We start from the raw sequence: 27991 nt of genomic DNA, 5'->3' as shown, positions 1-27991 counted from the left end.
GATTAAAAATGTTAGGATTACCTTTATTTTATAGATGAGGAAACAAAAGTTCTAAAAGGCCAAATAATTTATTTAAAGTTACGCAGTGAATGGTGTAATAAATAGGGTCCAATCTAAGCTTTTCTGATTCCACAGCCCATGACTTTGAATCTTCTTCTCAAAGCCCAAAGTGAACCATTAAAAATCTCCCTTGTTATTCATTCTCTCTTTCATCATTCTCATTTCATCTTAGTGCTTTGCCCTTTGCCTCAAACTTTTCCTTCCTCAGCTTTGCAGACATTAAAACTTCTCTTCATTCTTCAAAGCCCAGCTTAAATACCCCTTCTTTCCTGAAGCTTCCCAGCTTCCTCAGCATAAATAATTGCTCAGTTTCATTTTCTTATGCTCTCAAAGTAGCCTGCCGTGATCTCTTTTGCCACCTGTATCACACTGTGTTATATTTTAAGTGCCTGTTCCCCAAGTCACATTAATTGATTCTTCATTTTTAATGCCCCCCGAGTGCTCAGCACAGCAGTTGGTCCTCAGTTAATGCTTACTGAGTTGAATAAAATGGACTTATTTTTCTACAGATTGAGAAGCTACTAATGGAGAAATGCTCAGAGCTCTCGGCAGTCACAGAGAGGTAAATTTGGACCATGGATCTCCCAGGGTCTGCCCAACCGACCTGTGGCAGGAGAAGGTGCTGGTATCTTCTCCCAGAGGGAGAATGGGAATGAGAGGCCTGGTGGTGGTTTCAGAGTTTCCTTTTTCTGACTTTTATCAGAAATCTTAAAATATTCTCTTGAAATTTTCTGCCCCGTGTTCAGGCCCTAGGGATAGGGTAAAAGGCAGAGGAGAGGCCTGGGAATAGGAAGAAAGAGGATATTCTAGGAGTTGGTAACAAGGAAAAGGTTTCCTACAGCTTTGGGAAAACCCGCAGGTCCCCAAAGTCAAGGCAAGAGTCAGGGCAAGGTGAAAGCAGACACTCACACTCTTACACACACAAACACATAGACTTCAATGCCCACAGACACTCACTTTCTCATATACAGATATATAAACACATGCTTGGACCAGCACAGAAATACACTCACACCCTCTCCTCTATATTTCACACACATAAACCTACATATGTTTATACTCAGATATGTACACACACTCAGCCTCACATGTATATACACACCCAGGTGTGTGTTGACATTTTCCTTCACCCTTCCCAGAGCCTGTGTCCTGAAGATAAAACCTGAGCTCCCTGAGGTCTTTTGCTTTCCTGGGTAGAACACTGTCAGGCCACAGGAGTAAATTGGAACCTGATCCCCCTCTGTTTTTCTTGTCTGCGAAGAAAATTCTTAAGGCTCTCTGTACACTCTAGACAACCATTTCGTAAAGGGCCACAGGCATTGCCATCCACCTTTTCAGAGCTCACTAGCAATACCTGGCACTTGGCACCTCTCTTGAAGCTTCTTGCCCCTCCATCTCCCACTCCAACATCACAAAGAAGATAGACCCTGGCTGCAATGATGGCAGATTCTGCAGGGAGAAGCCCAGAGGTATAGATTTTCCACATTCTGATGGCCTTTCTTCCTGGTGATGTGGACTGGTAGTCCTCATCTCAGGCCAGCACATCTCTGCACACTAAGAGACCAGGGGGCAAGCCAGCTATGGAATATTCTATCTCTGACTCCCAGTTGCCAATGTCTTCAGCACACACCAGGCTTGGAGCAGGTCCAGTTCTGGCCCCTGCAACATTTCTGGGCTGACCAAATGCCCCTTCCAGTGGCCCACGCCATGGTTTCTTCTCTTCAGGTGCCTTCAGGTTGAGAATGAGCATGTCCTGAAGTCAATGAAGGCCTGCGTGAGTGAGACCCTGACCACACTGGGCCAGCACTTTGGCCAGCTGCTGGAGCTGGCCCTGACACGGGAGGTTCAGGTCAGTGCAGGCTGAGCTGCGTGGGGAGGGGTGCTTGTGTGGACCCTTGGAGGAAAGGAGAGAAAGGGGCTGAGCCAGGCTTGGGGAAGCTACTGATGTGGACTTTATTGGGAAACATCTTACTGAAACCACCAAAGTCAACTCCAGCATTTGTGAAACAAAACTGTCAGAGCTGGGCTGAGGCTTCCTGAGCACCTACCACAACTCTGCATTTTCCAGATGTGAAAACTGGAGCCCAGAGTGGGGAGAAACTTATCCAAGGTCATACAGCAAGATGGTGGCAGAGCCCAGCATCTCCCAATTATACTTCCATTATTGCTCCCACCACCCTCAATCTTCTCTGTTGAGTTAATGTTCACAGTGTACCTGATGGGTCTTTACTATCCTGAAAGAATTGAGGCACCGGCAGGGAATAGGATAATTCTAGAAATCCTGACAACAGAGAAGAACCTAGAAAGATCGTATAGTCTAGCCCCTGCCTCTAGGCAGGCTCGTGCTTGATTCCAGAAAGAGGGAGGGATTTGGAGCCTGGCCTATCTACTTTCAATCTGTGGTTCACCATGGAGCCTTGGTTAAGTTCCTGAACCTCTCTCAGCCTCGTTTTCCTCCTCTATAAATTGATAAACCTTCTACAGAAGAAAAGTGAGGGGACTAAGCAAAGGCATATGGAAGGTGTTTAGCACATAGTGTGGGTTAAATACATGTTATTTCCCTCCCTTACCCTTTGCTATTTTAAAAACCTCCCAGTAAAGCAGATTCCATAAGGTTTTCATTATGAAAGGTATTTATGGTTATTTATAGTTACAGAAATATTGTGTTACATATTTGCCATTCTTTTCCCACCACCAAATAAAAGCCTACCACAAGTAACAAATCTCTTTCCATGTCGGCTCCTCTCCAAATTCAGCCTCTCTGCTGAGCCCAGGGTTTGCTTTCTCTCCTTCCTGAGTGTTTGGCTGGTTTGGCGCAGGCCCTTCTGGCTTGACTGACATGCTGGTCCTGCCTCACCCCCACTCCTCCCACAGGCCCCCATGTCAGTGCAGCTGGTCCTGGGTATTATCACCCTCCCACCCCAACCACAGGAAGGTCCTCAAGGGCCACTCTCCACGTCTTGACAGGGACAAAGGGAAGGAAGGGCCACAGGCTGGGGTGCTGGGGCAGGCACTTGGAGCTGATGAGCCAGTGCTGACAATCACATGCAGGGGCAGGCAGTGATCAACCATCAAGTCCAGAGAGACCCAAGGGACACAGGGACCAAAATGGGCAAAAAAGTCAAGGGATTGATGAGGAAGAAATATTGGAGTTAGTGGTGGAGAGGGAGACCTGGAGCAACCTCTGAGCAGGAGTACAGGTACTGGCTGTTGCTTTTTATGCCATTTTTGTGACCACTTTCCTGGAAGTGCCAGGTTCAATTAAAAGGGCTGAAAACGGCTGGACGGGGTGGCTCATGCCTGTAATTCCAGCACTTTGGGAGGCTGAGGCGGGCAGATCACGAGGTCAGGAGATCGAAACCATCCTGGCTAACATGGTGAAACCTTGTCTGTACTGAAAATACAAAAAAAATCAGTTGGGCATGGTGGCGGGCGCCTGTAGTCCCAGCTACTCAGGAGGCTGAGGCAGGAGAATGGTGTGAACCTGGGAGGCGGAGCTTGCAGTGAGGGGAGATCGCGCCATTGCACTCCAGCCTGGGCAACAGAGCGAGACTCCGTCTCAAAAAAAAACAAACAAAACAAACAAACAAACAAACAAACAAAAAAGGGCTGAAAAAGAGGTGTTAAGTTGAACTGTGAGTGAAAGCCAGCTGGGTTTGGAACTAGTCATCAGTGTTTTCTATGAGGCAGCAATGAGGCAGGGTATCTTTGATGCTTTAGGTCAGAAAAGCATGGGAAAAGCTCCCTGGGCTTGCTTGGAGCCTACTTCCCTGGCCTTTCAGCTGTATAGTTGGATCCATTCTGCTGTTTCTTCATTCTGATCATATTCAGGGTGAAATTCCTGATCTGGTGCTCCTACTTCCCCAGCTGTCCCCTGCTCTATTGCCAGGTCTGACCACCTGGTCCATTGATGCCTGGCCTGGAAGCTGAGCAGACCAGCTCCTGCTCTGTTAGAATGGGTTCCTTATTGGCCTCCCTCTCATGGTAGGAGTCGGGCGGGCAGGGGTGGCTGGCCACAGAGTGTTGTCCTCCATTCATCTGCATATTAGTTTTCTTCCTGATAACCCCCTTTCCTGGTGCTTTCCCCCTTCCCTGCCAGCATGTCCCATGATTTCCTCCATGCCCTTTTAAGGACTGAGCTTACCATGCTCATAATATATTTTTGGCTGATCTTTGGCTTCTTTTTACATTAGAAAGTTTCCATACAGGGCAGCAGTGACATCAGGAGATATATTGGCTGAAGACAGGGTAATTTGTGTTCAGTGTTGTAAGCATGTGTTTCTTAAACTAGTGACTCAAATATTGTTCCTTAGGATGTTAGTAATTATACCAGGATCTTACATTTGTGCTGTCTTGATGTAAATGAAATCAAACCTATTTCTTTACATCAAAATTTGTCTTATGATGTGCCACTCTGCTTTGCAAATCTTCCAAAAGGTCCTCATGCACTTATAGTATTTCTTGTCTGACCTGCAGCTTCCATAGGCAGGGGTTTTGGTTTGTTTTGCTCATGCATATATCTCTAATGATTAGAACAGCATCTGGCATAGAATGTTAAGCAACATATTCCAAACTTTCAGGGTCACAGATTTAAAAATATTATTAAAGCACCTATTTACTTCTTCTGAGATGCTGGTGTTTTAGGAAATGCAATTGGAGAAACATTCTTTTAGCACTAAGAAGTCGTGCAGGCTCTTGAGCAGAGGAACAAATCTCCCCACCCCCTTCACCCCAGTATTAAAGACTTTTTGGACCCCTTCAATTATGGTTGGAAAGACTGGTACAAATTGAGAAGTCCTGAAGGAACCTCCCATTGTTGTACAGACAGCCTGGACTAAAGCTGCTGAAGGAAACCCAACTCCCCACACACTGGAATGAGGCCCTCCTGGCTGAGATGAACAAAGTATAAAAATTGAAATGATTGTATTAACCCAAGAATCTGGGACTTTGGATTATTCCTAGAGTAAAAGGATTTAAGTTTTTTCTTTTACTTTATTTTTTCCTAGGGAACTTTAAAATGGGATAGGAGCATATTAAAATTTTGGAAATCTTTATGTTTGTCATCTTGCAAGTATGTTTGGATTATCTTTGTATTGCCATTTACTCTCATTGCAGCTTCCAGTTACCTATATTGGGCAACATGGCTAAGCAAAATCTGCTCAATGGGAGAGTGGGAAATATAATAGGAAGCAAATTTCAGTCTTTTTACTTTTAGGAATAATCCAAAGTCTCAAATTCTTAGGTTAGTACAATCTCTTCAATTTTCATACTCTGTTCATCTCAGCCAGGAGGGCCTCATTCCAGTGTGTGGGGAGTTGGGTTTCCTTCAGCAGCTGTAGTCCAGGCTGTCTCTTCAATAATGGGAGGGGTTCCTTCAGGACTTCTCAATTTGTACTAGTCTTTCCCAACCATAATTAAAAGGGTTCAAAAAGCCCTTAATTCTGGATACATAATACTATCACAGCACTACACATATATTCTCAGGAAGTTACAATAAGCTGATCCTCAATGCCTACAGAACTCCAGGAACTTCAAGCAACCTGTTGTCCCAGGATGCCATCCTTAGGGTTGCCAAAGTCCTTAACAGATACATGCTCATCTGTAGCCAATAAAAAAAAGGATGGGCGACTGAGACTGTCTTGGTTGCAGCCTTGGTAGGATGTCAGTCCGTTTATTTCAGTTGTCTATAGTCCATAAAGATTTGTGAACATACACTCACTGGGGGAAACATCCACCACAGGTTAATTGTGGTACTATGTTTACCATATATGGGGAAAAAAATGCCTCCTTTCTCATTGACGGGCATTTGAAGTGTTTTCCTTTTCCTGCAAAATCAGGCATTTGCAACTTCTTTACTAGGACTTGCTTGATTTGCATTCTTTCCCATTCAGCATATTCAAAACATCTTAATTTCTAGCTCCCTGAAAACACTGTGTTTCTGCCACTCCAGCATGCATTGATTTGGGCTTCTTGAAGTGACAGACCAGTAGTCTTCAAACCATTTCAAATGCACTGCATTCCCCAGGTTCCCAAAGATTTCCCAGGAGAAATGCAAGCACATACAGTTTTAAGGAAATCTTATTTCTAGATCTTCAATTTTCATTTGTTTTCTTTCTTAAAAATGATCTTCCCAATAATACACTGAGTTTTTTATAGGCCTTCTATTATTTTCCAAAAGGCATACTCTTCATCCGTCCCAAATCTTATAGTACATTGCCTTGCCATACAAAAATCTTGGTATGGGAGTGGAGAATCAAGCAAAGGAAAAGCCTTCATTCATGAACCATTAAGACCCTTAAGCTTTCATGAATTATTTCCATGCTTTATACATATTTATGTTGCGTATGCCATTAGAAATTGTATATTTTGGCTGGGTGTGGTGACTCACGCCTGTAATCCCAGCACTTTGGGAGGCCGAGGCAGGCAGATCACCTGAGGTTGGGAGTTCGAGACCAGCCTGACCAACATAAAGAAACCCTGTCTCTACTAAAAATATAAAAAAATTAGCCAGGCGTGGTGGCACATGCTTGTAATCCCAGCTACTTGGGAGCCTGAGGCAGGAGAATTGGTTGAACTCAGGAGGCGGAGGTTGCCATGAGCCGAGATCTTGCCATTGCACTCCAGCCTGGGCAACAAGAGCAAAACTACATCTCAAAAAAAAAAAAAAGAAAAGAAAAAAAAGAAATTGTGTATTTTTCCCAGTGTGAGCAGTTTCTCAATTCAGATATATTGTAGTGTGTGTATGTGTGTGTGTGTATGTGTGTGGTTGGAGGGATGATTATGAAAGTTTTCAATTTATTTTATCCCTTCCATCCATTTATTCTCAAACAGCGTATGGCTCTTGAGGGACATTCTCCTTAGACCAAAGCAAAGGGAGCACTGGTAGGATACATCAAGCACTAAAAATTGCTTTTTTAGGACACACATTAAAATGCAAGCAATTCCTTTCAACTATTTTTCACACTCATCCCTAGGATGTGATATTAGCTGGAAAAAAAGTATCTTTGAAGAGCCAAAGACTCTAAAGGTTAATGACACTGATTCTTTTAAATGTAACTGTAATATGCTTTTGAGAACAACCAAAAATTTCAAGACATATTGGATAAAATACAGACACAGATTTTACATTTAAAAAAAAATTGGTGCACATTATTTAAGATAACAATTAAAGTCTATTTTGCCAAAATATTTTCTGAAATATTTATACTACTTTTTACTGCCTATTAACAAAAGAAAAAATTAATTGCTAGCAGTTATGCTAATTAGATTTAAGCAGCATATACCTTTCTTTTTCTTTAAATACATAGAAAAAATTGACGATGAGAGCTACTAAAATTAATTGAATTACATATACTTTTTAAATTCTCAGTTCTTATTTAATTATTCCCTAAAGACACCAAAGTTTAATATATATATACCTATTTACTAAAGGAATACTGTGCTTTTTAAATCATATTCTTAGATTTTTTATTAACTTAGAATGTTAGCTACATATTAATTTGCATTATTACAAATTCAGTAAATTATTTTATCTTGGCTTTATAACGTATACAATTAAATCAGCTTTTATTTTAGGTCTAATTTATTTTAATATTGACAGTTTTTGGATATTTTTTTTTCCCATAGAGAATGATCTTCGTAATTGTTTGTCAGTAGGTTTTTGCATTTCTTGAAATACATATAGAAATATCTCTTTTCTTTTTGTTTTTTTTTTGAGACGGAGTCTCACTCTGTTACCAGGCTGGAGTGCAGTGGTGCAATCTTGGCTCACTGCAACCTCCGCCTCCTGGGTTCAAGTGATTCCTCTGCCTCAGCCTCCCAGGTAGCTGGGACTACAGGCACACGCCACCACATCCAGCTAATTTTTGTATTTTTAGTAGAGATGGGGTTTCACCATGTTGGCCAGGGTGCTCTTGATCTTTTGACCTCATGATCCGCCTGCCTCGGCCTCGCCAAGTGCTGCGATTACCGGCATGAGCCGCCGCACCTGGTGAAACATTTCTTAAATAGAAATGAAGTCAGGTCTTTACTGAGAAAAAGTTAACTCTGACTTGGCTGATTGGGTTGACTGAAAGCACTGTCTTTGCCAATTAGGTTATAGAGTGAGTATTTTTCATAAATTAAGTAAGTAAAAGCTGGAGCTTCAAGCTTTCAACAAAACATATTTGAAGAATAAAAATATTTTATTAAAACTTGTATTGGCAATGAAATAAATAATATTTTGATTTTCCCAATCCTCTTTGAATAATTCAGGCGACTCAAGGTACTCTTCAGTGAAAAAGTAGTGGTTGTAATTAATGGTTATTTGATAAGTCTTGGAAAAGTACTTTTGGAATTTTTTCCAGAAATTGAGAAAGTAAATTAACACCTCTAAAGATTGGGTAACGAATGATTTTGCAAGTCAAGTCTTTTCCAGTTCTTTGCTTTTGTCAATTTAGAAGAGGACCAATTTAGAGGAGTTATCAGCTGTCAGATTATTAAAAATAGTGTTTGATGATAGATTGCTGTGTGATTACATAACTTAGAAGGTGACTCAAGGGGTTAAGCAATGTAGTACACAAACTCTTCTCATTTCCCTCTATTGATTTATGGGAACAAGATTTTTCAGAGTTTACATCTAAAAATATAGCATTAAGTCAGTATTCAATCACGGATACATAAATGAATTATCCTAAAAATGATAAAAAGCCTCTTTCATCTCATTTAGAGATATATTTATTTTAAAAATAAAATTTTTATAACTTATAATTATTTATCAAAATTTATAACGTATTTATTGCATTTGACCAATTGGGCTGATAATAATCCTCAACCAAGAAAAGATTTTTTTTTTTTTAACACGGAGCTTGATAGTAACAGGAAATAACATTTCAAATTTCAGTGATGTGTGATAAGGGTGATCAATAAAACACTTTAAAACTTAAATATATTACATTAAATTCTGAAGGAAAATTGAAATGGGAATATAAATTTAATGAAAGATGCAGAATGTTAAAAAAGAGATTATTCATGTATTTTTAAGTGAATGATGATGGTATTACATTGTTTTGGTATTTAGAATCTATTGAATACATTTGAAAGAGTGATGTAATGATTTTATTTTACGTCAACATTTGCAATTTTCTGGAAATTACATTCTTTCCAACTTTGTTTTTTAAACTTATGATAAAAAAATTTAGCTGTCAAATTAAAAATGTGCAAGGGGTCATATATTTTTCAAAATGTTTTTAGGGTGAAATGAGAAAAAATTCTTTTGACATAAGATACTCCGGTGCTTCTAGTTCTGTATTACGAGGGCTATTGTCCCCTCTTCTTACTAGAGGGTTGCTTAAACTTTAAGAGCCCTATCTGCTGGGAAGGGTTTCCATTTGGTTTCCACACTTGCTGCATTTGAACATCATCTTCAGCAGATACCTGAACTGAGGCCACTCTTGATGTTCCCGAATTCTGAGTCCATGAGGGTCAGTACCTCTGCCAGGGGCTTCTCAGAATAGCATCTTCCTATAACTTTTGAATATACCAGTTTTTAATAGTATTTCTTTCTGCTACTTTTTTTTTTCCAGTAATGAACTCTGCCCCCAATGTTCTCTTTCCCTCTGTTAATCCCACATTCCTTTTAGAGAGACTCATTTGAATTTCTAACGATTTACTCTCCTTCTCATGTGGGTCTCTTTCCTAACTTATAGAGTGAATGCAGCATCTGGATCTGAGCTACTTTTCTGCTTTTACTTCCCTTCGCTTTCTGACACATTCTTTTATTTCTCCAACAAACTAATCTAGATGTTGGGATTTCCCTGATTGAGAGAAATGAAATCAATTAAGTTTGGGGTCTGTCAAAATATTTTAGTTCTAAGAGATCTTATCCACATTTATGTTCCTAAATTGGATATTCCCACTTAGGAGGTATTTTCCCATCTGACCAATAGCTCATCTAAACCTGGATATAATTATTATTTTGTCTGTCTTCTCTTCAGCACATCCAATCTTTCTGTGCCTTCCCTCGGAGTCCTAATTCATGCATTTCTCCAGCATGTTCTGTTAAGACAAAGGAAATACTGCATCCCCACTTCCAAAAACTTTCACCTGAGACGGTTTATCCAGTAATCTTTCGAATAGTTCATGATGATCTCTGTGGTCTTTTCCTGTGTTCCGAACTCTATTATTAAAATATTTTTTTAAGAAAACCAGCAATTGCTTTTATTATATCTCATGATTTTAAGGGTCAGTAATTTGGACAGGGCTTGGCTAAGTGATTCGTCCACTCTGCGCAACAACAACAGATGTGGTATTCAGCTGGCAGATGGCTTGAAGAGTGCTAGACAGTGGTATTCACTCACATGTATGGTGCCATGGAGGGGATGGCTGGAAGGCTGACCTTAGCCAAGAGTATTGATGGGGATCCTACACGTGGCTTTTCTAGCATCACATTCTCAGAGTTATCAGACTTCTGATATGGAAGCTCAGGGCTCCCAAAACAGTGTTCCAAGTTCCAAGATGCCTGGGTGGAAGCTTCAAGGCCTTTTACGACCTGGCCTTGGAAGTCTTAGGACATTACTTCTGCCAAATGCTGGCTTCTATTGGTCAAGAAAGGCATTAAGACCAGATTCAAGGGAAGGGGAATTAGAACTCATCTCTCTATAAAAGAAGTAGAAAATAATTTTTAACCATCTTTAATCTACTGCATCCTGTCAATGCTACCTGCATTTTATGTAACTCCTTTGCACAGATGGGCTACTCTACTATGTCTGACTATGGACTTTCTATCCAAAACTTTAGGGAGAGGTCTCACAATATTTTCCTGGCTCCTTCTGAGGAACTCATGCCAGTTTGCTTTTTGAGAGTTTACCTCCCTTCTGATAGATTTCACTGGGTTGCAGTTACTCTTTTTCAGATTGACAGACCATGAAAAATACATTTTTTCTTTTCTAATTCCTTATCCAGAGAAGTTAAACTGCATGCATGTCCTTAGGCCCCTTTTAATCCCTTTTCTTTGGTCTTTAAGATCTTATTTTTTTTTTGTTTCATATCTGCCTAGTATGCGTTTTAAGAAAATGTCATTCAGCTTCAGCCTATCTTCTTTTACTTTTTTTCAGTCTTTCACCACTCTTCTCATGATATTGAGTGAAGCATATTTTTTAAAATTCTCCAATGTCTTCTTGATTTCCTGAAAAAATCACCTTGATTTGTAGAGCCTGTGTCAGTTTGAGGCCACACTAAGGTGGGAGTAGATAGGCAATTCCTATGATGGATGCAGAGGAGGAAGCAGAAGCAGGCATGGAAAGCCATGTTGCAGGTCTGACATCTGAGAAAGAAAAGGAGGAAGGAAAAGACTCAGACAGGGAATCAAGCCAAAGTCCCCTGTTTGAGGAGTCCCCTGTCCCACAGTCATACTGTGCTCAGTTATAGCTCGGAGTAGCTTAGGGGAAGTGTGGCCTTGGCAAGAACCCAGGGAAGATCCAGGGGGGCATTTGCAAGGCCCCCACTCACAAGCTCAGGTTACCAACACATAGTGTTAGATGCGAAGGGAATGGGAAGCCAGGATGGAGACCCACTCTCCTATTTGGCAAAACCTACTAATGAGGCTGGACAATAGCCTTGCCTTCAGGCTTCAATCTCCACTAGTCCAGGTGAGGCCCTGCCTACATTAAAGGAGATGGATTTCCTGACCTTCAAAAATGAGATGTCGTATTCAGAGGGGTCAGGGCCCAGCTCCTCCCAAGACCACATAGGTAACCTTAGTCAAGTCTACATCTGTTTCCTCCACTATGAAGTGAAGATTGGACAGATGATTTCCGAGGTCCTTTCCAGCTCTGACACATGGTGATATTTAGGGCCTTGAAGATTTCAGTGGAGCCTTTGATCTCATATTTTTCCAGATTTACACTGTGGAAAGGATGCTTGCAACTTTTCTTTGTCAGAGATCTGATTCACTGAGACATATCTGAGGTGTAATTACTGTATATACGTGTATAGACATTAACATGAAATTATTCTCAGACTTAAATTGTCTAATATTAGCAGTTGATTGCAAAAGACATTGGGTTTGAATTGTTTAATGTAATGCTAATTTGCTTCAAGTGCAAACACTAATCAGGAACATTAGGTAATTATCATTTAGGTACAAGACCCCAATATATGAAATCTGCATTTTCATGTGAGCATTGGTATCACATGTGTAGCTGCTTATGGTAACGGTGGGGAAGAATTCTAAGAAGTGTGATCTTTATAGGGATTTGTAGTGACAAATCTTGGTTATTAATTTTACCTTTTGTTGAATCTCTAACAAGAGGCATCTATCAAAACTTAGAGCATAATTTTTATATTTAATGTAGTTTGATTAAATACACACTTAATCTTAGACTGCTATATCTAGATTAGCATGTTGTACATATGTGAGGAATTTCATTAATTTGAATAAAGAAGACAAAAGGGAGAGCCACTTACCTTGAGCCTCAAAGCTCTTAATTTTAATCATTTTACGAACAGGGAAACCAAAGTGTGGGGAGCTTAACTGTACAAGATCACAAAATTGTAACTGCTTACAATTTTATTTAGCTTCCACCTGGCAGGTACCTTTAGAAATCCCTTATATATATTGACAACCTTAAAAAATGGGCACAACCCCCTTAAAAGATAGAAATTGTTATTTACACCATTTTATTTATTTATTTATTTATTTATTTATTTATTTATTTATTTGAGATGGGTGTCTTGCTATGTTGCCCAGGCTATTCTTGGACTCCTGGACTTGAGCAATCCCCCTGCCTCAATCTTCCAAGTAGCTGGGACTCATAGGCACGTGCCACTGCAGATGGCTTATTTTTACACCACTTTATGGATGAGGAAACTGAGGCAAAGAAAGGCTAAGGTGCTCCAAGTGTTGCTCTTAAGTGTCTTTTCCATAATACCAGTGTTTAATTAAAACTAAATTTCATTTTAATGTTTTAAAATAAACCTGGCAACTGAAACCACTTGAGTGGCTGCTCAGAGCACCCAGGTCTGGAGGTCTTACTTTCTTGAATGAGGCCCTCGAAGTTTGCTCTTCTCAGTCTCTAACTCCATTCTTACTAGGAGAAAACTTGAGCTACTGGCATTAATTAGCAGGAAGGAATCCTTTACACTCAATGAATCACATGCTTCAAAGCAAATGGCTGATGATGAAGTGGTTTCAAGTTACATAAAAACCTTTCCCTCAGAAATTAGCTAAACTTTTCTAGAAATAATCTTTGTATCTTTTTTGTTAATGAATCTTTCATTTGCTTTCCTTCCTGAACCTCTCTTCTTGGTCTTATGTTCAGTCATTCCCAGACCCTCTCACCGCTAGCCTCAGGTCTTATGTTCAGTCATTCCCAGACCCTCTCACCGCTAGCCTCAGGTTTGTTCTTCAGCCTTGATCAGTATAGCATTCCTCACCGAGTTTCCCACCCTTTGACAGGATTCCCAGTGTTGCTATTTCATCTTAGCCTTACCCCGCAAGCAGCAAGCTATTGGAGAGAGCAAATGTCCAAGAAAAATATCCCTCAAGCAGTAAACTACTGTGGAGCACTTCTCTTGACTTAACCCTTGAACCCATCACTCAGCTGGAGTTCACCGTTAGCTAATAGCCATTCAAAATTAGCAAATTCTTTGGTCATAGCTGTAGCCACTCATTGGTTTTCAATTTGATGGTTTGTTAATTTAACTGATGGTTTCTTTTCTTATTAAAAACCAGTAGATTCACAAAATGGTATTTGCTGAGCCCATCAATGTTGGGAGCTGATTTTCTGAGGGACTGGGGCAAGGCTAGTTATGGCCTATGTATCAAGGGTTTGAAATTATCCCACATCTCTAAAATGTAGCTTAGACCTCACCTTGACTGATACCTTTCCCAAAGCTAGAACCTCATTGCCCTTACAATGGGGCAGTGGCTAGGGGCAGGAGTAGATTCCATGGTTGCTGTTAGGAGCATGGGCCCACTGGTGTTCCATTAAGATGAGCAGAGGGTGGAGGTGGTGAGTAACTACTAGCTAACTTTTCTCTCTCTTCTTAGGCACTGGTGAGAAAAATTGATGCCTCAGACAATATCTACACCACAGAGTCCACCACAGGGAACCTGTTCAGCCTGACCCAGGAGGGGGCTCCCTTGTGCCGCATCATAGCCAAGGTGAGCTTCATGGTTAGGGACCAAAATGGCAGGCCTGGGGAAGTATGAGGAATCTCACTTGTTCAATGGGAATAGCTGGCTCAGGAGGTCTGTCTTGGCCCCTGCATTAGCTGCTGAGTGACCTTGGGAGAGTCACTTATCCTATCTGGGACTTGGTGTCTGCATTTTTTTTTTTTTTTTTTTTTTTGAGACGGAGTCTTGCTCTGTCGCCCAGGCTGGAGTGCGGTGGTGCGATCTCGGCTCACTGCAAGCTCCTCCTCCCGGGTTCACGCCATTCTCCTCCCTCAGCCTCCCGAGTAGCTGGGACTACAGGCACCTACCACCGCGTCCAGCTAATTTTTGTATTTTTAGTAGAGACGGGGTTTCACCATGTTAGCCAGGATGGTCTCGATCTCCTGACCTTGTGATCCGCCTGCCTCAGCCTCCCAAAGTGCTGGGATTACAGGTGTGAGCCACTGTGCCCAGCCCGTGTCTGCATTTTTAGTAGGTGGCTAGCCTCTCTGATTTCATTTCCCACTTGAGACAGAAATCTGGTGCCCCCAGAGCCTCTATCATCTTTCTTTATGTGGTATATGTTATAAATATCAACTGTCTTTCTCCATCTCCACACATCCTTCCCTTCCTGGCAGCTGTGGTGTCCCTGAGGTCCATAGGATGTGGTGATGTAGTGAATAAAGACACCATCTGGCATGTGGCATTTTGGGTGATCGATTGACCTTATATGGCTCCCTGACATCATGTTTGTAAGACATGGGATGTCTCAAACCCAGTTCAAAGAAAAGTTTTTTTATTTTTTTTCATATAGACTTGTGTATGGCTTAAGCTCTAGCCACATCTCTTAATGCTGCTGCCATAACAACTTATACCCCATAATAATTAGCAGTAGCATTATCAGGAGAAAGAGGAGGAACAGATCTACAAACATGGCCTTCACCACAAACTCGGAGGTTTGTTCTCTGGGTTCCCATCCAATACCCTTAGTCTCTTTTTGTGTCCCCTTAGAATCTTGTGAACCTCAGCATCTGCCTATGATCCTTGGAAAAGCAGGAGGAGAATCTGGGTCCTCTATTGTTTTGTCAGCAAAGATACTGGCCAGTGTTCAGCAGGCATCAAGACAAGATGGGCTCTGAATACACTCAGTCTCTGCCTAAGCTTTCCTACTCCTCCCAAAAAAGGAGGCTGTACAATTCTCTGAACAAAATAAAATGCAAGGATTTGCTCAAGGAATACAAGAAGGGAGAAGAATGCAGGCAAAACTGCAAAGCAGGCTTGATTTAACTAATGTGTCTCAATTCTGTTGGCATATTTCTCCTTTTAAGCCTTCATATCAGTTTCTCCCTCTCCCAGGCTGAAGAGGAGCCCAGAGACAGCCTCCCTCCCTCTGGCTCTCTCTGTTGATTGGGTCCTACATTCTGGCCATGGGCTGGGGTGGTTGTGGCTGTCCCAGCTGCTTGTCTGAGGAGGAAGCAGAGAAGGCACAAGAGCATGTCATGGCCTTTGCACCTTTTGTCTTTGTGTTTTGAATGTCCTTCTCTCTTTTTGCCACTTGGAAAACTCTTACTCAGCATTCCACACTCAATTCTGTATTCTTCTTTATTGCTTTCCAGACACCCTCCCACCTGTGGTGTCTAAAAAGAGTAGCAGGCACTGTCTCAGCACTTACCATATTCTATTTTGTTATGTGTTTTAAGCTGTGTGCTTTTTAAGGACAGAAACATCTGAGTCATCTCTGTGTCCTTAGTGCCTAGTTCAATGCCTGCACAAAGTGGGTACTCAAAGAGTTTTTTGAATGAGAAAGTTATAAATTCACAGATCCAGAATCTCTGAGAGTTGGGAGGGAACTGAAGTTCATTCGACCTTCAACTTCGGTAGGGGTTTCTGAAGGGCTGCTGAGTATCCAATGGGTCATCCTGTGTCCAGAAACAGGTTCACTGGGTGTGGAGTATTTTAAATAACCTCCTTTATTCTCCATCTCTCATGTCCCCAGTTCTAATGCAAGTTCTCAGGGTACTACATTTTGAGACCTACAAAGCTAGTATGGTACTCTCTAATGACATTTATACTCAGACTAGATTCATATATATTGGAAGAGAATTCACATATATTTGACTCTGTTATATTTCTAACACTACACCAATGGGATCTCATGTAATTCTCATGATTCTGTGAGGAGGGTGGTACTAACATTTTATACAAATGAAGACACTGAGGAACAGAGAGATTAAATAACTTGCTGCAGAGCATATAACTATCAAGTTGAATTGCAGGTATTCAAATCGTGAGCTTTGATTCCAAAGGATTCATTGCACTTATATCATATGCCTAGGAGTAGGTCTAGGATTTGTGAGGCCAGAAGCTTATAGAATTATTGGGGCCTTACTTAAGTAAAAGATTATAGAATTCCAAATTCCAAATTATTTAGAAAAGTGGGTTATTTAGAACAAGAAAATAATTCAAGAATATTTCTGGAAGGCAATTTTTTAAACCACTTTTTTATTATTATTATACTTTAAGTTCTAGGGTACATGTGCACAACGTGCAGGTTTGTTACCTATGTATACATGTGCGGTGTTGGTTTGCTGCACCCATTAACTCGTCATTTACATTAGGTATTTCTCCTAATGCTATCCCTCCCCCATCCCCCCACCCCATGACAGGCCTCAGTGTGTGATGTTCCCCTTCCTGTGTCCAAGTGTTCTCATTGTTCAATTCCCACCTATGAGTGAGAACATGCAGTGTTGGTTTTCTGTCCTTGCAATAGTTTGCTGAGAATGATGGTTTCCAGCTTCATCCATGTTGCTACAAAGGACATGAACTCATACTTTTTTATGGCTGCATAGTGTTCCATGGTGTATATGTGCCACATTTTCTTAATCTAGTCTATCATTGATGGACATTTGGGTTGGTTCCAAGTCTTTGCTATTGTGAATAGTGCCGCAATAAACATACGTGTGTATGTGTCTTTATAGTAGCATGATTTATAATCCTTTGGGTATGTACCCAGTAATGGGATGGCTGGGTCAAATGGTATTTCTAGTTCTAGATCCTTGAGGAATTGCCACACTGCTTCTGGAAGGCAATTCTGTACCAGGTTGGTCTGCAGTAGTTCACCTACGTGAGAAAGTGATGCCAACCACATTAACATATCCCACCAAACCAAAATGAAGCATGTCTCTCACACTCAACTTCATGGCTGGATCTGAAAAATGCCTGCAGCCACTCCAATACTACATTCAAGGAAGACTAAATCAAAAAGGATGGTGGTTTTCATTAATTATAATGGGAGTTGTAATTAATTAGCCCCTGAACTTGGCTTCAAGACACTTAGAGCAAATATAGGCAACTAGTAGTCCTAGGACTTCAGTGAGGTCTTTTGTTTCCTTTTTCACTTGAAATATGACATCACCATTGGAGACAGAACCAGGGATTTAATTGGTAGCAAAGTTATGTCCTTCAATAGACTTAAGATGCTAGTCACAGGAAGATGCCCTGGCAACAGTGGTTCCCAGTGCCCACTCTGTATCGCAGTCCCTCAGAGAGTTTGTGGAAAACCCAGATACTTGTGCCCTACCCAAGATTCCATGGGGTCCTTGGGTAAGACCTGAGAATCTTCATTTTAACAAGCCCTACAAGTAGTTCTGAAGCATGGCCAGACTCTCAGAATCACTCATCTAAGCCCTTAAAGCAATCTTAGTAGTAGAGCAGGGTAAATGCTCGTCAACTCTTGTGAGTGGAGAAGTGAATTTTATGTAATGGCAATAGCTAACATTTGAGTGTTGTTGTGTTCTGCCTTTAATGCATTATATAATTCCTTTCTTTTAATTCACAAAACCATCCTATGAAGAAGGTACCATGTTGTTACCATCAATAGTTGAGGAAATGGTTTAAGGTGCTTATTCAGGATCACGCAGCTGACAAGGAGTTGAGACAGAATTGAACCCCAGCGGTTCACAGTCCTAAACCCCACGGTGGTGACTTCTGGTTCAATCCTTGGCCCTTCAGGTCCTTGAGCCAAAGTGTGACTCAGGAGTTCTCAATCCTGGATACACAATCGAACTACTAGAGAGCTTTAAAACTTTTAGGATTCTGACTTAATTGTTCTGGAGTAGGTCCTGGGATGAATATTTTAGCTTTCCAAGTGATTATACTGTGCTGCCTGGGTTGAGGACCTCTACTCTCTTTTGGGAGTCATTTAGATGTATTTAACCTGAAGAGCTTGTAGTGGTGTTGGGGCAAAGGGGATGGAGGAGATAGCATTGGATCTGTTTTCTTCAAGGATTCTGTGACTCAAACATTTAACTTGGTCAAGAGGGCTGACTGGAGATTTTTGTCTTGGTGCTGTCGGGGAACAGCCAACAGCTCCAATCTCTGAGCTGAAACTGACTCAACATTTGTTTAATGATTAATTCCAAACAGTAAGTAGCTGAACTTCTTTTGGAACAATTACCATTTTTCCCTTTCAAAATGAGTTGCAAACACATGCTGGGTTTGGGCTCTCTGTGTGGATCTGAGGTCTGGGTGGGATAAGGACTTCTGAATGGCACATGGGGTCTGAAGATATTTTATGTTTTGCAAAGAATGGGCCTTAGAAATTTCCTGGGAAGGAAACTTTGCTTGGCAGGAGCTCTGAAGCCCTGGGTGTTATGTTTCAGGACCTGAGCACTCAAGGTCTGTTTCCATGTGCTGCTTGATATAGACAGCTCCTACCACCTGCCTGCATTTGTGCTTCACATTCAGGAAAGCAGAGAGGCGACATGCATTTTGGTTGTAAGCCAAGATGAAGTTTGGCCTCCTGCAGATTTAGTCTCCTGTCAGGACCAGGCCTTAACTCCAGTTAAACATTAATCCCAAACATTTCCAGTGGTAGAAAGCAGGGGAAAAGGCCTGGGTTGGGACAAGAGGGCAGCTCTCATCCCAGCTCTGCCACTAGCTCACTGAAGGAGGTTGGCCAGACCACTGGGGATTAATTCCTCCTTTGTGGACTGAGGATGCTGGGCTGTATATTTAAGACACCTTCCAAATCTACCACGCTGCCTGACTTTCCCAGTGTTTTCATGGGAAAAGTAAGGATGCGATTTTACTTTTATCCTATTCCATTTTAAAACAGAAGGCTAAGGTGAACTATTTGCCACGTTTAGTCATCACTTCCTACATTTCTGTCCACAGGCTTCTCAGCTGTTCCATCACTTCCTCAGCTACTCAGGGATCTCCCATGCCCCTAGCACTCCCCTGGGCTCTCAAGAGCCATGACCAGGAGTTGTTTAAAGATTTCGGATGATCCTTTGATTATTTACATGGGCCACACCCTCCAGAGCCTGCCAAGAGAATACTTGAGTCTCACTGAATATTAACAACAACGATAATAATTACTATTTATTGATGGCGTCCTATGTGTCCAGGCCCTGTGCAGGGACTTTCACATCATTGTTCTATCTTGTCCACATGACCTCTCTGAGAAGTGTATCAGTGACCCTGTTTTACAGGTTAGAACTCCAGGACTCACAGTGGTTGAATACCTTGAGCAGTTGACACTTGAAACCAAATTTGTCCAGCTCTGGAGTGGGTGCTATTTCCATTTCACCAGCTCAGTTCGTTAAAATCTAGAGTCTTTCCCTTTCCAGGCAAAACTCTGCTACAACAAATCTGTCTCCCTCCTAATCAGTATTTCCTCTTTTTCTGCTCCTGGTCCACTGCATGGTAATCAGCTTGCTTGCTCTGGGTATGAGGCTAGTGGAGGTCAAAACTGGGAGGCATTGGCAGGAGCTGGGGGCAAATGGGAGAATATGAGCTTTCTGAAGTGATCAACTCTGATGATGGTTGTGATAACAGCTGTAGTAAAGTAGTAATAATAAATTTATTTTTATAGCACTCACTTTGTGCCAGATAATGTTCTAAGGGCTTTATACAAATAACATATTTTAACCTCCCAATGATCCTCTGTGGTAGGCAGGATCTACCCCCATTTTCCAGGTGAGGGAGCTAAGACAGTGAGAAAGTCCAAAGCTAGTAAGTGACTGAACTGGAATTTGAACCTGGCTGTTTGGCAGCAAAGGCTACGGGCCTGGTTACTGTTCTGAGCTGCTTCTCAGCAGCCCCTCCTCTTCCTCTCCCTCCCACCTTCCTTCCCACTCTCTTCCTTTCTCCCGCCAACCTTCCATGCCCATTGTTTACTCAGGCATGGTGCTATGCTTTCTATTCACCATCTCATCTGATTCTCCGACAGTCTTTTGATATGTCATAATTATAATTCCCATTTTGAAGATGAAGAGACAGAGTTTCAGAAAGAACATAAATAATTTAATCAAGATCACACATATGAAAGCAGAGCTGGGATTTTAACCAGGTCTACAGATTCCAGAATCTTAATCTCAACGTTCTGATATTTCAGGTCCAAGGGATGGAGCAGACAGAGTGTTGAAGCAGAGAAAAGATTCAGGGAGGACTTCCATCTTTCCAGCTCATCTTTTCATCCATTTTTCTGGGCTGGAAAATGGAGTCCTTCCTGAATCTTCTCTCTGGGAGAAGATGGGAGACTAATTCCTCCCACAGAATTACTGTGTTTGGGTTTCCAGTTCTGACAGTGATGCAGGAGCTGAGAGTCCCTGGCATGCCCTGCACAGCATCCTCACCTTGGAGGCTCAGTGGATGTACCCAGTGTTGTAACAGTGTGGGGCAGTGATCTAGCGGCCTTCCTCATTCACCTCTTTGTGGCCTGCTGTTCTGTTTGTTTGGGTCCTTCATCTATCTTAGCTGCTTCTGGGAGAGAATGTGGGCAACCTGTTTAAGGCTTGTCCTCTCAGCTTCTTGGGTTCCTCTGAAGGCTGAAGAATAAGCCCAGACCTCTCTATGATGATGGTGGCAAACTCCATCCCTTCCCCTGTGCAGGGCACAGAAAACTCCTCTGGGCTTCATCAGAATTATCCCCCCCACCAATAGCTCCTCTGTTTTTCCTTCTACCACCAGCCCACACACCCCACAAGTGATCTCTTCCCACTTTATGACAGCTCATCCCAAGTCTCTCTGAATAATTCATACTGTTATGTGGCTGGGCTCTAAGCCCGGAGCTTTCTATAAAATTAAACAAGCTTCAGCCAACAGTGTGATTCTGCTAGCTCAGGCCATTCCCAGCTTCACTCCAGGATGAGTGCTGCACTCGGTTCTTGAATGGGGGCTCCAGAGTGGTCCTCAAGACCAATCCATTTTATTTCCTCTGTGGCCTTCTTCCTTCTCTCTCCTCCCACATATCCTAGCCCTCAGGACCTCTTTCATGAGGATATAAGACACTCTTATAATCAGGAAGCCTCACATAGCCTGACCCTTACCCACTCTCCAGAACCAGGTACCAGGCCTTTCCACATGTACTAACTCAATTGCACCCCCAACAGCTCAGACATGTAGCTATCGTAGCCCATTTTTAGCCAGACTTAACCAGCAGTAAAGCCAGGATTTGGACCAGAATCTCTTTCTTTTGGATCCAGGAATTTCCCCCTCCCTCTCCTGGTAGCTAAAAGTGCTAAGAAGGCCATTTTTCACAGGCTTGAGAGAGATGTAATGAGAATCCAGTGCAAATGCATGCAGAGGCTTAAATATAGTTGTGCTGGGCTCAGTGCCTCCTGAGCCAAAGGAGGCTGCCACATTCATCCTGGCTCAGGCCTCACGCGTGTTCTTTGGCACTGTTTCTTCATTGTCTGCTTCAGATGTAAATGTCTATCAATCAGTCATCTCTCTCTCTCTCATCTATCTACATATATAGACAAATAACATTTATACAATATGTATGATTAAATATAAGCACACACATATATAAATATATATCCATATATATGTATATATATTTACATCTGGAGGAAGGCTAGAAATGACCAGCAGGGCTGGCTGAGGAGAGCTTAGAACTTCTATTTCTTTTCTTCTCATTCTAAAGAGTAACTTGGTTTTCCTTCAGTGACTCTCTGAGTGAGGTCTGTATGTAGAACCTTCAAGCAGATGTCCCAGGAATTATGGGAAAGTAGGAAGGCAGGAGTAAAGGTTATGGAAAAGGAATCAGAGGCGTAAGTGTCTGTCTCATGCCAGACATTTTTACTGAAGTAATTATGTGCACTTAAAATCAGAGTGGTTCTGTCTTGACCCTTCTACAACCCCCCACCCTCTGAGCATGTTAGGGCTTCTGCTCTGTGTTCTTTTAACCCTGCACCCCCAACCACATGTCATTGCCCCTCTATCCAGCTTTGTACCTACTTTTAAAATTGTCTGCTTTCTCTATGAGACCATGAGTTTATTGTGGACGGGACTGAAGCAGTCTTGTTCAGTGTCCAGGGTGATGTCTGGCCTATAATAAACCATTAACATTTTTGAATGCACGAATGAATGTACTAGCCCTAAGTTATGCCCTTTCACACAAAAAGAAATGAGGGGAATTCAGCCACCCCAAACGAAGTAGAAATATATAAGTTGTGATCACTCTTAGCTGATTATAAAATGTCAGAAATTATGAACTCCTCCAGAGTTGGGTATCTTCATCTTGACCCCTGAAGTGACCAGCAGCAAAACTCTTAGAATGAAAAGGGCCCATGAGCCTATCATTTTGGGGTGGAGGGGAAGGGAAGATCTGGAATTGAGCTATTTTGGTGAACTTGTGCTGGGCTTCTTCTTCCAATTGCCCATTCGTTGTTTTATCAGTCATTCACTGCTGCGTTCTCAGCACACATGGAACTGAGCCTGGAACATAATAGGTGCATTTGTTGTCAGAGTTCTCAAAAACCTGACAGAGGATGGTCTTTTGCTGAACTTGCCTTCTTCCTATAACATTTTGCTGAGTTTTAGGAACTGGTACAAGGAGGTTAGTTAGACCCAGGAGTGATGAGGTTAAAGGTGAGTGCCCTGAGGGACCCAGTTCAGATCAGTTGCTCATGCATTCTTTACTGCTGCCAACCCTAGGCACCCTGCCAGCTTTCAGGGAAGGAAAGAGGGAAAGATCTGGGCAAAGCTAGATGTGGGATATCCAATTCCTGCCACTCTAAATGCCCCAGTTAGTGCTGCCACTGGTTTGCTTGGCGCCTTGGTTAGTCATTCTAGTGATCTTTTGGCTCACTTTGCTCCCAGAGCTAAGGTTGGCTCCAGCGATTATTATGAGTAAGTCTGACTAGTTAGCAGGGCACCTGGACAATGAGCTCTGCACTCCCAGATTCTTGCCTGATGGTAAACACTTTACTGGAAAGAAGTTTCCATAAACAGCTCTCACAAAAGGAAAAGTACATGCTCACCACACTCAAGAGCTGCGATGATTGTTTTTAAAAGGGTTACACACACACACACACACACACACACACAAACAGGAGTAAAGGAGTGAAAATGATGATGTGAATTTAGGCTGAATTATTTTACCCATGTGGACTTCAGTTTTTTTGATCAAAAAATGGGAGGAAATCGTAGTACTAATATAAATGAAACCTTTTTTTTGCCTGCCTCCCGCAGCAGTTGGAAGGATCTGAGGAATAGCATGGTGACTGTTGGCAGAGGGAGAACCAGATGTGGGCACCTAGTCAGTTCCTTCCACCTGCCTCAGATTGGTTTCTAGGACCTGCTTCCTGTGACTCCAGGCCTGCTCTATGGGGGGCTGCTCCAAGGGAGTTGCCAGATGTTTGGGAACCCTGTTGAAGGGTACTGATCGCCAGCCCTAGCAAATATGCCTGCCTTGGCCCCTGGCTCCCGAGCCCCAGAAGCATTTATAGTATCCCATCTCCAGCTTGGACTATGAAAGGTGACATTATTTCTGGAGCCAGCATTTCTCTGTAGCGTACATGTGAGCATGTGAATGTGTGTAAGTGTGTGCGGGGCAGGGGTTGCTGGAGGCAGGGAGGACCCGAAAGCATATCTGGTGAATCAGGGATGTCACTTCTTCTTGAGTTAGCCCCAGACAAGCTCACACAGTAAGATGATGTGACATTTCTTTCTCTTGGCAGGAGGGTGGGGTCGTAGCTCTCTTCAAGGTTTGCCGGCAGGACAGTTTCCGGTGCTTGTACCCCCAGGCGCTCCGCACGCTGGCCTCCATCTGCTGCGTGGAAGAGGGTGTCCACCAGCTGGAGAAGGTAAGGACAGCTGGCTGGGTTGTGCCTGAGGTCCTCAAGCCAGGTAGGGGTGAGGTCCAGGCCTCATGATGGCCATCTGTTCCTTTTCATGGACCAAGTGCCCTGAGTAGTCCTTTTCCCAGGCCCCATTCAGATAGGGCCGCTGGGACCTGGACTATGGGAGTCAGCAAAGAGGTGAAGGAGATGGGGACTGATGAGCCTGAGCAGGAAAGACAGGGCTCAAAGGGACACTCAGCACTTCCTGGGTGGGGTGACAACTGGGGAGACTCCTGTGGGTGGACCATGGTAGGAGGCAGGCAAGTCAGGGGGTGGTGCTGGGGTTCAGGGTGGTTGATTCTTTACCCACAGCAGGGCTCCTAAAGATGGAAGAGGATCCAGATCCTGGGAGCATTGAGTGGGCAAGAGCAGGGCAGCACTGGGTGCCTGGGAAAGCAGGTGGGGCTCCTCTCCACTAAAGACCAGTGGGCTTGGGTGAGGGAGGTGGAAGCCCCAGTCCAAGTGCTCACTGGGCCAAGACGGCGTGGGAGTAGGGTAGGGTTAGAGGAGGAAGGTGGTGATCTGGCAGGCTCTAGTGCCTCTGCTCAAGCCTGATCTATGGTGACATAACTAATTCCAGCCACCCTGACCCCTTCCCTGGTTGTGCGACTGAGGCTGCTCCTCTACTCAGACATGAGTGAGTCTGAGCTTGCGGATAGGCTCTCAGGGACTCCAGCCAGGAGAGCTGGGGAGGCGGGGGCTGAAATCTGGGGTTTCCCAACCAAGTTTCCAAGAAAGATGCTGAAAATTCTTATAGAAAAGTGGAAAGGCCTGGTATGTCCTGGTACTACAGTGGTACCTGCAGGATTTGGGGTAGGATCTGAGTCTGTTCCTGTTAGCTGGTCTAAATGGGGACAGGGGCCAGCAAACTGCTCTCTGTCCTCTGCATCCATGTCCCACAGTCTGGTCCTGGCAGCCCAAATAATTCCACCCTACCCTCAGCTTCCTCACTTTGGTCTGGACTCCTAGACAAATGGTCATCTTACTTTTTACCCTGCCTCCTTCCAAACCTACTCAGATTATTGGGACAGGGTCATAGAATGATGAACTTACAGATGCTCTTAGCTAAGGATGGAATGTGGATAGGGAATCTGCTCATTTTACAGATGACAAGGCTATGGGTCAGAATGGGGAAGTAATTTGCTTAAGGTGACAGAGCAAGATAGTAGAGGAGATAGTGCCAGCTTTTTGAACAGAGTGCCCCCTTCCCACTGGGTTGGAAGTCTTCATATCTAGTTGCTATGAGCACTAGATTTGGAGGTGAGAAATCCATGCTTACTCCTTCATTGTGCTACTCATTAGGTAGCGAGGCTCTGAGGAGAGAAGTGACTAACTCAAGGTCATATAGCTATTAAATGAGAGAACCAAAAGCCAAATCCAAGTCTTCTAAGACTGAAACCAGTTACAGTTATCTCTATTCCAGTGGACTGTCTGATTGTGTGAGCACAGACATGCTGTGCGTGTGCTTTCTTATATGGCAAAATAGAGGAGTGGAGAGGGTGGTGAGAGAGAGAGGGAGAGACAGACAGTGGACTTGATAAAGGAAATGCATTGAGCATCCTCAACTTCATGTTCTGAATAATTCCCTCCCTTCTCCTATAAAACTTGTTCTTCCTTGGACAGTGTACAAATGACCAAATGGGATTTGTTTCTCACCTTTCCTGTCTGGTTGGCAGGGAAAATGGGAGGAGAAGATGGAAGGAGCTTGGGATCACCAGTCCTCCAAAAGCAGCAGATTGTGTGGCTTTAGTGAGCTTGCAGTGCAGAAGGAAGTTTTCAATTCAGGGAAGAAAAACAACAGGGCTTTTCGTTTGTTTGTTTAGAGCTGAAAACCTGTGCAGCTGGGATGGCTGCAGGCATTTTTCCTTTCACCTATCTGATGCTGCTCAAATGCCAGAGTGCTTTAATGTGTCTTTCCCAGTACAGACGTCCCAGGCCCTAGCCCGAGATTCAGACCCTGCCCAGTTGAGCAAAAGGAGAAAGAGATGCTTATAGTCTGGGGGTTTATTACGTGCCAGGTGCTGAGATAGTCCACTACATATGTCCTTTCATTAATGCACCAGAACCTTGTGAGGTGAGCACTATTAGTATCTCCATCTTAAAGATAAGGAAATGGAATCTCAGACAGTTAATTGACTTGCCTAAATAACATAGTAAGTGTCAGAGCCAGAATTTGGACCCACATCTGCCATAGTACAACACCCAGTGTGTGTCACGACCTTACTGGTTTAATGGTTACTCTGAGAGCACTTAAAAGGTCCCTGCAGCTTAATCCCAGACCACCTTGCTGTTCCTGGCCACTGTGCTAACCCCTTACGTCCCCAGCTGGCATAGGGGATAGTAGCTTACCTGGACATTTCTCCTCTCCAGGCCAGATTGCTTATAATACACAGACACTCATGAAATATTTCCTCTGTGCCAGGCACTGAAGAGGAATAAGACTTACCCTGGTAAGGGCCCCTGAGTGATCAGAAATAACAACTACATTGTATAGCAGTTGTAGAGCTTGCAAAGTGACTCCACATGGATTCTAATTTCATTTGATGCTTGCTCCAAGTTTGAAAGTATCCCCATAGTATGGATGAAAATACTGACATCCAGAGAGGTGAAATGACTTCTTGCACGAAATCATACATTATGTAATTCATTCATTCAGCAAGTATTTACTATCTGCTATTTGCTAGGCACTGTTTTAGGTGCGGGGAGTATGATAGTGAACAAAACAGACAAAACCCCTTGTCTTTATGGAGTTTACATTCTAGTCTAGAAGGTAGCAAGTTATGGTCCGTGGGCTAAATTCAGCCTGCTGTCTGCCTTGTATGGCCCATGAGCTAAGAATGATTTTTTTTTTCATTTTTAAATGGTCGGAAAAAAACAGAAGAAGAATAAAATTTTGTGTCCCATGAAAACTTCTGTGAAATTCGAAGTTCAGCCCATAGTTTTATTAGAACACAGCTACACTCGTTTGTTTGGGTGTTCTCTATGTGCTTTCATACCAAAACAGCAGAACTGAATAGTTGCAACAGAGACCATATAGCCTTCAAAGCCAAAAATATTTACTCTCTGCCCGTCTAAAGAAAATTCTTGCCGAGCCCAGTTCTAGCAGGTAAGGAGGATGTCATGACCATGATGAGAGGAACAATAACTAACATATATCGAATACTTGCTTTGGGCAAGCACTTTGCTAAGCCCCTCCTTTCATCAAGTTATTTATTCCTTGCCGTCCTGTTGTATCTTCACTGCTTACAGAAGAAAGGGAGACTCAGAGACATGAAGCCCCTTGCTCAAGGGCACATAGCTAAAAAGTAGCCCAGGCAGTAATGTAATTCCAGCTCTGCTGGGCCAGAGCCAGCCTGGGCTGTTAACAATTGTGCAGACCCAGGACTCAAAATCTGATATTGTGAGGCCAGTTTCCATGCTCTTTTCCTCCATATCATATTGCTTCCAAAGTTGTGAGAAGTTCTAGAGACAACCATGAGGTCCTTAATCTCTCCCACTCTCCACCCACACCCCCTCCCTGGGTCCTGTCCATGCCTGCCACCGTCTGTGAGCTGGGCTGCTCAGCACTGCCCACAGAGGCTCTGGCGAGGTTGGCCATTGTCAGTGTTGAGGATGGAAGATGGTGAAGACCAGGCACAGGCCGGATTGTGGAAACCACAGAGTGACA

The 27991-nt window shown here is 42.9% G+C and overlaps 1 protein-coding gene across 4 annotated transcripts in view; it reads left to right on the top strand.

Moving 5' to 3' along the window:
* Positions 1-27991, top strand: part of INSC (INSC spindle orientation adaptor protein) — a 137209-nt gene that overhangs the window by 66856 nt on the left and 42362 nt on the right. For 3 of the 4 annotated variants that reach the window (XM_002822000.3, XM_054525925.1, XM_054525922.2), the window contains exons 4-7: positions 570-622; positions 1786-1909; positions 14090-14203; positions 24163-24288. In XM_002822000.3, the coding sequence (XP_002822046.2) occupies positions 570-622; positions 1786-1909; positions 14090-14203; positions 24163-24288 (417 nt within the window). The remainder of the gene's footprint in view (positions 1-569; positions 623-1785; positions 1910-14089; positions 14204-24162; positions 24289-27991) is intronic. The other variant, XM_054525924.1, reaches the window with a different exon arrangement.

The sequence above is a fragment of the Pongo abelii genome, chromosome 9 (genome assembly GCF_028885655.2).
Source record: "Pongo abelii isolate AG06213 chromosome 9, NHGRI_mPonAbe1-v2.0_pri, whole genome shotgun sequence".
NCBI lineage: Eukaryota > Metazoa > Chordata > Mammalia > Primates > Hominidae > Pongo > Pongo abelii.
This window is presented reverse-complemented; position numbering and strand designations above follow the sequence as displayed.